The 12,704-nt window shown below is 38.5% G+C and overlaps 1 protein-coding gene across 1 annotated transcript in view; it reads left to right on the plus strand.

Annotated features, from left to right (window-relative positions):
- Window positions 1–2,990, plus strand: part of CNTNAP4 (contactin associated protein family member 4) — a gene marked incomplete at its 5' end in the record, with an annotated part of 164,635 nt that extends 161,645 nt beyond the window's left edge. The window contains one exon of the mRNA XM_057399931.1: window positions 2,156–2,990. Within this exon, the coding sequence (XP_057255914.1) occupies window positions 2,156–2,349 (194 nt within the window). The remainder of the gene's footprint in view (window positions 1–2,155) is intronic.
- Window positions 2,991–12,704: the final 9,714 nt, after the last annotated feature.

Raw genomic sequence — 12,704 nt, forward strand, 5'->3', positions numbered from 1 at the left:
CTGTGGGTGGAGAGTTTTAAGTACTAACAACAAAGGCATTTTTTAAATTCAAGCTACAACAGTTACAGTCTTTTTAACATAATAATAACATCACAATTTTATTTTTATTAAACACATTTGGGATTATGCGCTCACAATTTTTCTACTGCCTAACTATGGTTGTTTAAAAGTCAAAATAAAGCAAGCTTATGCAGTACAACACAGTGAAAGTTTAGTGTAACTACCCTTAAATGAATATAACTGAGAATTCAGCTACCTTGAACAAGGCAAATTTATAGACAAGCCCTTACTGGGTGTATGCGCTATGACTGTGAAACAAAGGAATGACTATTTTCTTTAATCTACAAAAGAAAACATTTACTCAGATCATAGAGTGTGTTCCAGAGAAGAAGATATTACATACAAAATACTTATGTTCCTACCATTAAGAATGGTTGCTCATATTAGGGAACAACAAAAAATGACATGCCAAATTTTGGATGGTCTGTTTTTACTCACAGGGATTTTATTTTTCTTGTATTAGTGGCTGGGTTATACAGCAGATTGTTCCTTCATCTAGTACAGCTGAGCCACTGCATTACAACAGTTTCCCAGAGTGTTTAGTGCTTTTTTCCTGCCTGCAGCTTAGTTTTGGTTTTTGTGTCTTTGAAAAGCACATTCTGCTTTCTTCTGGTTTATTTGTAACCTCTGATTCATGAACTTGAGGGCCTGAGACCATGTGAGATGAATGAGGAAGTGAGGAGATGGGCTGGAAGTCCATAAGGTCATTTTTATCACTGTGGGGAAGTATTACTTTTCTTACTGTCCCTAATATGCTCTGCTAGGAGCAGCATGCCCTGGTAACAGTTCAATAAATCTTAAATATTGACCTATAAAACTAAATTCCTGTTCCATTTACTCTCTTATGTGTTGAGAATGTGGCACATATGGTGCCTGATGAAACCCTTATATAAAGCTTGTTCTCCTACTCCTTGATTTTCTGACTGATCAGCTAGAATACCATAATGCAGGCGGATGTACTGGTGATGATTTTACCCTACCAGATGGGGCTATTAAAGCTGTTGGAGAAGGAAGCTTACTCACTGCCATCTGTGTAGGAAGGGACCTTGTTTACTTAGGAACCCAAGATCATGTAGCCATGCAAAGGAGTAGAACACCTAGGATGTCAAAAGAAGTGCAGCAAAGCTGAAAGAGAGGGAAGGAGTCAAGCCTGTATCATTTCACCCTGAACATGAAGTGAGCCTTAATTTTAGTAATTTAGTATTTTAACCACTGTCTATTCATTGCAATAATGCAGTTACAAAAATGTGTGCCTTTGCTAATGTAGATCACAAAAACCTCTTTATCCCATTATGATGTACTAAAAGTAGTTGGAATTTTCTTACCTGAGGCAGAATAAACATTAGAATTTCAGTCCTATTTGAACTGATGATAGGTGGTTATAAGCACTGGCCAATTTCCACTGGGGTCCCTATGATGTTTTACATCTGGGTCCCCCCAGTTTTGGAATTTCTTTCACAGATTCTCCTCATTAACTACATTTTCCAGTCAGAACCAGTCACTGTGGTCTGAAATAATTTGTGTGGAGTACTGGGTATGAATGAGCCTAATTCTGTAAAACTATTTTTACTGGCAAGGGACTGAGGCTTAGACTTTGTGGTGTACACTGCAAGAGCTAATAGAAAATCTGGTTTGGCATTCCAGATTGGTACTTTTGTCCTTACCCTGTTCTGCTCTGTTTCTGCTCTCCAGATTCCTTTACCAGACCTTGAGCAGTGATTGATAAGAGAGATGATTGGCAGGTGACAGCTTGATGATAGGACACATGATCCCTTCCTTCCTGATGCCATGTGGTGTGAGAAAGGGTCCTGAGAAAAGGGAGAGTACTTTGTCCATTAATCACAGGATATGGAGAAGGGAGAAAGTCATAGTAGTGCCTTTTTAGTCCCATTGTCCAGCAGCTCCTCAAATCTGCAGATTTCAAAACAATCACCATAAAGCTTATACTACAGTGCTGTTTCTCATTTGAAAGCAGCTATGCCTTCTTATTCTTCAGGCTTTACTGCAATCCCCTCCATTTTGTGATGGAGTCATTCCTTCTTTGTCATTATTTGTTGATCCTTTCTCTTGACTTTTTTCTCTTTTCTTCTCCTAGGTGTGATAGCAGTCGTGATATTCATCCTACTTTGCATCACTGCCATAGCCATACACATTTATAAAAAAAAAGGTATATACTCAAAAAATGAGGCAAAAGGATCTGAAAATGAAGACAGTACTGAATCTGCACTGAAAAGTGAGCTTAGCATGCAAAATACAGCCAGCGAAAATCAAAAGGAATACTTCTTCTGATTGGCATTCATAATTTAATTTAATATAATAATATGACAGTATGACTTTCTTGCTAAGCCAGGGGCTCTCAGTGGACAGAAAAAGCTCTTGCGCTCTACAGTAAATGCAATGGATTTGAGACTTACTATATTGCATATGTTTGGTCTCAGTGTTTGCTGTAGGGGACCTCTTTAAATTACATGCATTCCTTAGCTATTATACCGTAAATGCATTTTATGTAACAGTGAATTAGATATTGTAACCAATTTCATTGTTGGTAGTTTCCGACTGTTCTGGTGTTACCTTCTACAACTGAAATTTAATGTACACACTGAATATGATTTTTGAATGGGAAAATTGTTGTGAAGTTATTCTTTTATTTAAAATTTTATTCTGAAATTTTGTTCAAGGTGAAAGGTGGATTTGAATAATTTGTGGTACTAAAGAAATTCTGCCGTGTTGCATTGTAGTGATCCCTCTTACTTCCTCGAATGGAAAATGCCTTTTGAACTGCTGTTGGCTAGTGTCAGCATCTGCTTGGAGTCTGGTGTCCAAAGCAAACTGTACTTCTTTCTGTTGGGATGTAACCAATGTCATCACTATCCTTTCTCTTCAGCAAGCCTAGCAGGACTTAAAACTGAAATGTGTACAGGGTGTTGAAATGCTGTAAAATCTCCTTTGTAATAGGTTTTCGCTTACGGTCAAGTGATGGCACCAAGAGACTCTTCTAGGCATTTTAAATAAAATTGGGATCACAAAAAACAAACCACTTTCCTGGAAAGATAAAATAATATGTTAAGCATGGTTAAATTAACATGATAATCCAAAAGATGGTCAAGATTATTGTCCCTGGTAATCACGAATGTTTCTTTAGTCAAGAAGTGCTTTGTGCACTAGATGTATTCTCTGAAAACGTTGTATCTATTATCAGCTCCAGATCTCAAGATTAAGTTGTTCTAAATTATAGAAATTATTTATGATTACTATGGCAATAGAAGTAGGGAATTTAAAGTCTAATACAGAGGCTGCTACTTGAATACTTTTGTTCTTCACCCTTTATAGTACCTACTATACCCCTGCAAGATAAGATCTGATTATGCCATTCAAAATTAAGCAGGTGCTTATTATACTGAGTAAATAAGATCTGTCTATGATATTGTACAAACAAATTATCAGATATAAAGGGTAGGTTTAAGTTGTTTAAACAGAGTTTTTTGTAAGGTCACTTTAAACACCACAAGGTATCTGAAATACCTATGTGGCCTGGTAGGAATGCTGCAAGTTCTACAGAAGCTATGTGTCTCTTGGTATGTGACATCTGGGAATCGAGTAGAATACCCCAAGGCATTGAAAATGGCACTAGATACCGATATTTATGTATCTGACACACAGACAAAGGATTTTTTTTTCCTATACTGAAGACTATGTGCCTAGAGCTTGGATCTGAGAAAATAATCAGGAATTCTGTGCCCTTGTAGACTTGAGTTTAAAATTTAAACAGCTTTCAGAATTGATTTATATCTGCTCCCATTGAAAGCGATGGTAACAGTCATCATTCTTCTCCTCTTTCAGTGAGGAAAATCAAAGCTAGACCCTAGACTGTGAATATTAGAAAATGTTTATCATAGATGCCCAAGAACATTAAAAAACATGGAAACATGACATGGTGTGTCAAAACCTTTAATATGTACATTTATTTACATAAACAGTAGTTGTAAATATAAATGTCCAGCAGATACCTTCTTTTAAAGCTTATTTTCTTCCATCATTCTTTATCTTCTATTTTCAGAATTCTTCATTTCCTTTTCTGCTTCCTACTGTACAGCTTTTCTTCATTTTTATGAACGTATTCCCTTGTTTTGGTACCTAGAAGATCTGCAGTCAGAAATTGTTCAGATTAATATGCAGCGCTTTCTTATTCTTCCCATATTTGCAATTCTGTGTGTGTCTCTGGTATATGAATAAGGCTGGGGACTGAGGATCAAGAACAGGCTAGCCATGTCATACATACATGCTAGTGTGTTTGCTGATGCAGTTTGGTCCATGATAATAGGTCACCTTTAGAAAAAAGAGAATATGGTGAAAGAATGATACTGGACTGTTCCTGGCAAGTGATATGCATGAGAATACCTATTTTGTGGATGGGGAGTGGAGGAGATGAAAGCCTCACACAGGTCATGAGAAGAACTTAGTTAAGTTTGCTACTTTGGGTGCTCTCAGTCTACCTAGTTACTTAGAATTGAAAATTATGAATCCTTCTTTTCAAGGGTCTGACCCAAATTGCTTTGAATTAAAGAGGAGTTCTTCCATGGACTTCTCTGTAACTTAAACTGCCTGCTTCCCTTCCCACGACAGATATGTCAGTGTCCACCTTTTTATGTCACATCAACAAATCTCTCAGCAGTGATGAGTCCTAGTCAACTCCGTTTTTATCAGTGTGAGATTTCATAACCATGGGGGACAAAACTCATATGAAAATTTTGATTATAATACATTAGATCACCAAAATGAATATTTTGAGTGATTGATAAAAGACAGACTATTCACACAGGAATTAACCATATACTAATTTTTTTTCTTGCTTTTACTTCTATTTCCTGTTTTATTTTTATTTTGTGTCATCTTGGAGGAAAAAGTGTCTTCCCTTAGTTTGTTTTCTTCCAACTGAATAATTATTTTCTTTCCATATTTATCAGAAATTTAAAAAACAACAGGAAGGGTAAAGCTAAGCAAAACCCCTATTTCACAGCCTAATTAGATAAGAGGGGGAGCCTATAAATACTTGCGTAAATTGCACATTATTTCATTCAAAGACCTTTTTCAGGCATTTTATTATGTGAAGGAGTCTAAAGGGAAAACCAGAAATAGATTCTGTTCAATGCACATCTATCTGCAGATTTGTAGCATACAATAATTATGTCTCTCTGAAGATGCAAATGCCCATTTTCATACATAGGAAAAGTGATCATGTATTTGTCACCTGAATTCAAAAGATACAAGTTCACAGTCAACAAAGCAGAATTTTCCATCACTTGCTGCATTTCTATGGCTACAAAAAAATGGTGGCACCGAAGTGTAATGAGGCGTTATACAACATTGTGCTGTTCCTTTTTTGATTCTCTGTTCCAGTGTGTGACCTTTCACCTCTCTGTTAATAAACACTTTTTAAAATAAAGTGAGGAAAATATTTTTTAAGAATTTGTATTAAAAGGTTTAAAACTGACAACAATAGAATGATTTTTTTTTTAACAGTAAAAATATTTAGAAGTGCACAGAATAAATTGGTGAGTGTGGTTATTTATAGATATTAGTGAGTGTTAATGTAACCAATTTACTAAGGATTGACATATTTTCCACGGCAAAGAAAGATATTTTTTTCTCAAGTACATTAGAAAATAAATAACATTTATGCTGGTACCTTGTTAAAATTTTGTGTGGGTGCTAGCTAAAAAGGGCTTATAATTATATAGTCAATATTTAGTGAATAAATATGATTTAGTTATGTTTTAGGAAAACATTTTCAAGTACATCCACTGTTTAGATGAGGAATAAGCTAACTGCACAACTTAACATGAAATCTAATAAAAGTCAAAATAAATTTACAACACTATTATTCATGGCAATGACATAGAAAGAAGAAAGTGTGTAAATGACAAAACAGACAGAATACCTAGAGGATTTAGATGTGTAGAGTAGGGCACACAGATTTAGATTTAGATGCCTGGAAGCCTGCTGCACCCGTGTCAGATAAAATCAGAAGATGCAACTATTGCAAGTCAGTAAAGGATTGATAAGAAAATACCCTTTTGAAATAGAATTAATTACTTTGAGAAATAATTGTAACAGTTTGTCTTCAAGAAAGAGTTGTAGCTGTATAAACTACGGGGTGCCACAGGGGAAATGTTCTTTGTAATAAAAATGTATTTGCTAAGTCAGAAAACGTACTGCTGAAAAAGCATGTGCCCTCTTGGGTGCATGCTCTGGTGTGAGCATGCAAAAATGCCACATAATTTCATCAAATCAAGCATCTAATTCTACAGCCAAAAGTATAATGAATCCACAGTGTTTCTGAGCATTTAATGATTTTGTGAATTATCATGAAGGAATAAAAATGAAAAATCATACAGAAATCAGAGCTTAATGAAAAGGTGCAGTAATGAAGGTAGTGAAGTAATTTCAGTGCTTTATTTTTTTTTTTTAAGTACACACTAGAAGATGCCTAAAAGAATAAGGAAAAGAAAAGAATTTCCCTTTAAATTTATTCTTTTTTGAACCTTATCTTGGTGCTTTTTGGTGGAAAGGAAAGGTTTAATGTGTTTGTTTACAAAAAGTGCTAAAGCTGCTATTATGAGAAACAATAATAAAAATCCAAAGGTGCTTATAGACTGTGCTTTGCTAAGAAGCCATTCTCATCCTCGTTTTTAAAGGACTGTCTGAAAAGTAATTTTTGACAATAAGAGGCACTGTTCTTTGAATATGTTGTCTAAACTTCTTAATCTGTGCTCTTACAATTGTTAAGAAAGGAATCAGACATCACAACTGCATTGCTGGGAGGTGGATGCCTTTCCTTCAAACTGTAACATTTAGTTTCATAGCTATGATGAAATTCTGATGTTGTTACCATTTGGTATAAATAGCACTGAATAAATCATGAATAAATTCCTTATTAAACACCATGGTAAATCCACAGTAAAAATCCCCATAAGCATGTGAGCAAATGTGCATGCGCACACACACATGTATATAAATGAGCTATGTAGTCAGAGGTAAGATTCTTGGGACTTTACCCTTTCTTTTGTATTATGTCAAGTACTGAAAACCATCCATAGTTCAGAAATACCACTCTCCCTAATGCTGAAAAAATATCCAATTCATTTCACAAAATACTTAGATTTTCACAAGACTTTTTCCAGTTAAAAACAAAAAAAGGGCTTACAGCTTGTAGTTTCTTCCAGAAAAGTAGGTAGAGAAGATGTAGACAACCACGCTGGTAAGTTCTCTCTGCCTTTTTATTTTTTTATTTTTTTATTTTATTTTAATTCCTTCATTTACATCCAGGACTTGAGGAATCATTTGATTAATAGAGAAATAAATTGTTATTCACACATGCAAAGTCACTACATCATATTCATCATATTTTATATGCTGTCCAATATATGTCTTGGAAATACACTAATCACTTAATAATTTTTTAATCAGGTATGATGTCATTTACGAATTCACTTAAGGTGTATTTCTGCGAGTCAGTTAACTAACTTTTAGGAAGCATCAGAACTCGTGCTTTCAGATTAGATGAGGCAGCGGGTACCGATGAAAGATTCCTAAATCTGCAAAAGAGAAACAGCTACTCAAAATCCTTCTTAAGTACGAGAAATTTAAAGATGTTAATCAGATTTCACAAGTATGTATCTGTCATCAAAACCTAGTGATAATCGCATGAAAAGAATTATTAAAATAATAAATATATTATTCAGCAAACCAGCAGGTACCAGATATAACTTGGTATTATTTGTATGTTACACTTTTTAATACAACATAGTCTTTGGAATCTTGTTAGAGCTGTGAACTGATGATTCTATGTTCTGAAAATCAAAAGTACATTGCAAGCAATTTATAAGGCTGATGCTAACTTAACTGAAAGCAGCCATCACAAAATCTCAGTTAAAAAAGTAAAGGTTGCAAATACATCCCTCCCTCCATAACGTAAGTTCAGTAACGGATGCCTTATAAATTAATTCAGTAATTAACAGTTTTTCAGCACAGTTCTCCAATAACAGAAGTGTGTGAATTGAGCTCTGAGGAGCCCTAGAATACCTATAGCACCCTTAAGTGTATGGCCTTAAAAACAGCCATTAACCTTTACACTCTGTAAATACAATAGGGTTAAAACACTGAAGTTTTGACTAGCCTGCTATATTAATATTTGTGAAGCCCTTTGAAGATTAAAGCCTTTATATAAATGGTCAGCGTGATAATATAAATGTGATTCTACCTTTTATTTATCAAATAGTGTTATGGTAAGTAACATTAATTATCTGTATTTATTTTCATACATTTATTTCAAGAGATATTCCTTTTTCTTTCAGTCAGAAATAATAGAATTTTCCTGTTCATTTATGCATAGAGTTACACATGAATAAAGAGGAGAAAAACAGACCTTGAACTATTTGGTGTCCAAGACTGCATGTCTTCTTTAACCACCAAAATAGAGCCCAGAACATTTTCATCTAACTAGGTGGATAACAGTTGAAGTAAACAAGATAGGTGTCATGTAGACAAACACAAAACATGGATCATAACAACACATCTACAGTTTTATAAAATGTTTTCTGCTAATTTATTAGCTCAAAGGAAACATCATTTATATATTTTAAATGTAATTCCTAGTTTTTCCTTAATAGCTTCAGCTGCTTTATTAACCTATTTTTTGATAATTTTAATTACCACAAAGTTACTTTTCTAACACCAGTAACTGCAAGGCTTATCATATTTTATTTTTTAGATGATAGTATAAAAAATTTACTATGTTCTAACACATTTAAATCTATTTCACATATAAATACTCCTTATCTAGCTAAAATAATATTATGCATTTATTAACATGCATGTTTTATACAAAGCAGCAAATCTAAAAGTAAGCATATACTAGTTTGGGTTGTTTTTTTGTTTGGGATCAGGTTTGGTGGTGTGTCATTCTTCCCTCCCCCCCATGGTAATCAAACAGGAGGTTGTTACTTTTAGATTAATCACATATTGGTTGTGAACAAATTATTTTAAAAGGCTGCTACAGGATGCTAGTACTTAATTTTAAAAACTGTGGACACTCTTACTAAGAAAACACTCAGAATTTTTCAGTAGTTGCAGCCCTTACATACAGCCTTTTTCTTTTCCAATTAAAAATATTAGCAAATACTCCTTATGTGGTGTAACCTTTTTTTCTTCCACTACATTCAGTGGCACTAGAAATATCTCAAAAAAGAGTAACCACTCAGTCATGATCTCCTCACCATGAAAAATGTTCAAAAAATTTACCTACAAAATAATCTGTTATTTACAGATAGGGTCAAGCAGTCCTTTAGCGGTTACTGTGTTTTACTACAAACATTCAGGGCCTTCTTCTCCCAATGAAATTAATATTTAAATGGTTGGTTTGGTGTAGTGGCCTGTAAATCAGTAACTCATATTTCTCATATTTGGATTATTGGTGCTTTGTTGCTATGATTTTGTCTCTTTGATGTTCAAGTTCACATGTGCATGCCTGATTGTCCTGGGTTCAGCAGTAGCAGTCATGTTTCTCCTTCTTGGTACCTGGTGCAGTGCAGCGTTTTGACTTTCGGCTCAGGAACAGAACTGATAGCGATGTTTTGGTTTGGCCAAGGACTTTGTGAGCCTCATGCTCTGCCAGGGAGGAGGGGACGCCAGGAGGAAGCAGAGACAGGACACCTGAGCCAAACTGACCAAAGAGGTATTCCATACCACAGCACGTCATGCCCAGGATGTAACTGGGAGTTAGCCGGAAGGGCTGGGAGACTGCAGGGTTGGAGGAGGTATCAGTCGGTGCTTGGTCGGGCTGAGGGGGGGCGAGTTATCGGCCAGCTGGTGCTGAGGTGTTGTATTCTCTTCCCTTGTTATTTCCTTTATCATTATTATCATTGGTGGTAGCAGTAGTGATCTGTGTTATACCTTAGTTACTAAACTGTTCTTATCTCAACCTGTGGGAGTTGCATTCTTTTCGATTCTCCTCTCTGTCCCTCTGGGAGCAGGGGGAGGGCAAGAAAGGGGGGGAAGTGAGCGAACGAATTACCTGACTGGGTTTAAACCACGACAGTTCTTTTTTGGCGCCCAACGTGGGGCACGAAGGGTTGAGATAACGACAGATCTGACTGGATTAATAGTCACTCGTCACGATGCTGATTTATTGGCTCTCAGAGTTGTTCTTGTTGATCTCACAGCTTCAGAATGTTGTAACTTACGTAGAGACGGTATTTGCTGTGTTAGTGTTTATCAAGTGTGGAGCCTGGGCTAAGGTTCTTGTCTCACTGTGCTTCATGGCAATGGCTTGTAATGCGGGCGGGCTCCAGCAGCAGGGCGGGATGGACGTGGCCGTGGACTTGTACCTGGCCGTCCGGCTGCTCTTCACCGTCCTGGCCCTCGCCCTGCTCTCCATCTTCGTGAGGCTGCGGGGAACTGAGGGGGAGCGGCCCCGGGAGCCGGCGGCAGCCGAACCGGCCCGGGAGAGCGGCCCCGGGGACCAAGCGGCGGCGGGAGCGGGGCCGGAGGCCGCGAGGGGACGGCTGCCGGTGGAGGAGGTCGGGGCGGTCGAGGAGCGGAAGGAGGCGGCTGCCGAGCAGCGGGAGAAGGCGGCGGAGGAGCCGAGCCCCGCGGAAGAGCCGAGCCCCGCGGAGGAGCCGAGCCCCGCGGAAGAGCCGAGCCCCGCGGAGGAGCCGAGCCCCGCTGCCGAGCCCAGCTCCGCCACGGCCGAGAGCATCCCCCGGCAGCCGCCCGTCGAGCCCCAGGAGGACGCAGGAGACCACGCAGCATTTCCCAGCAAGGCAGAGGAGGAAGATCTGGACTCAGGAAAAGAGAAGCTGGCGGTGGGAGAGCCGGCAAGCACAGCAGCTACACCAGCCCCAGTGACAAGTACAGCAGCGTCGTTTGAGAGTTCTGAAGGTTTTGAATGGCCTTTGGGTATCCTTGGGACCTGCCTGCTGATTGTGATGGGGATCAGCATGTTGGCACACACACAGGCTGTGTTCTACCCACAGCCATTTTGTCTGATCTCAAAAGTTAAGCAGAGTCAGGTTTGGGTCTTGTCTGGGGTTAGACGAGGATATAGGGGGACCAAGAGGTTTTCCCCAAGGCTGGACAGTCATGAGTGGCAGGGTGTGTGTGACAATATGGGCAAGTATCTAGTCCACTGGGCCCCTCCAGTGCTTTGGAAGCATCGGAGATGGAAGGCAGCTGTATGGAGTCCCCAGCAACAAGCTGCAGAAACTGCTTAAGGGGACAGTGAATTATTTTAAGCCTGGTGGGCCCATGGCACTTCAGGCCATCAGAGCAGAGATGCAACATAGAGATGGACTCCTGATAGAGGGGTGGACTTAGCAATGGACACTATTGCCCAGGTTATTCATGAGTGTGAACACTGCACACAGTCTCTCCTGCTCTGAAAGACTGTTACAAGAGATGGAGCCTGACATCATGGACCAGATGGATTCAGCAGCTTTATAGCTACTGGTCCATGCACTTAGATAGGAGTGATGGTATACTGAAAATGTGGGATCTGAGCATGACGTGAATGGTATGGAATAAGGGGTAGATAATGTCCTGGGTTCAGCAGTAGCAGTCATGTTTCTCCTTCTTGGTAGCTGGTGCAGTGCAGTGTTTTGACTTTCGGCCCGGGAACAGAACTGATAGCGATGTTTTGGTTTGGCCAAGGACTTTGTGAGCCTCATGCTCTGCCAGGGAGGAGGGGACGCCAGGAGGAAGCAGAGACAGGACACCGGACCCAAACTGACCAAAGAGGTATTCCGTACCACAGCACGTCATGCCCAGGATGTAACTGGGAGTTAGCCGGAAGGGCTGGGAGACTGCAGGGTTGGAGGAGGTATCGGTCAGTGCTTGGTCGGGCTGAGGGGGGGCGAGTTATCGGCCAGCTGGTGCTGAGGTGTTGTATTCTCTTCCCTTGTTATTTCCTTTATCATTATTATCACTGGTGGTAGCAGTAGTGATTTGTGTTATACCTTAGTTACTAAAACTGTTCTTATCTCAACCTGTGGGAGTTGCATTCTTTTCGATTCTCCTCTCTGTCCCTCTGGGAGCAGGGGGAGGGCAAGAAAGGGGGGGGAAGTGAGCAAACTAATTACCTGACTGGGTTTAAACCACGACACTGATTCAAAGTCATTCTTCATTAACTTATTCATAAACATAAAAGTGACATTCTTCAGGTATCTTACAGACAAATCCTACTCGAAACTAGCAGTTAAGTATATAATGGGTTTTTAAAAATGTGTCATATATTCTTTACATTGCACATTGATAAAGTTCATTAATTTTTACAGAGCATACTGTGATGGATTTATGATTTATTCCCAGAACACATAGTGGGAATGAAAAAACGTAAAATTCCTAGAAAAGGAGAAGGCTATAAACCCAGAATTTTCTTTGTTGATAAAAATGTTTTTAAAGAAGTCCTGAAAAACTGTTTTTATGATACTCTTGTGCAGCTACTTTTCAATTCATACAAAGTGTTTATTTGGAATCATGTTATCAAGCACATCTCCTTTCAATTATTTCTTTTGTAAAAACAAGCTAACAGTAATTTTAATTTCAAGCTGATGTCTAGCTGGCAGTTTTCCTTGATAAAATATTTCAAT

Source organism: Pezoporus wallicus, unplaced genomic scaffold (genome assembly GCF_028554395.1).
Source record: "Pezoporus wallicus isolate ANWC-B61680 ecotype Strahan unplaced genomic scaffold, APGP_CSIRO_Pwel_v1 contig_8437, whole genome shotgun sequence".
Classification (NCBI taxonomy): Eukaryota; Metazoa; Chordata; class Aves; order Psittaciformes; family Psittacidae; genus Pezoporus; species Pezoporus wallicus.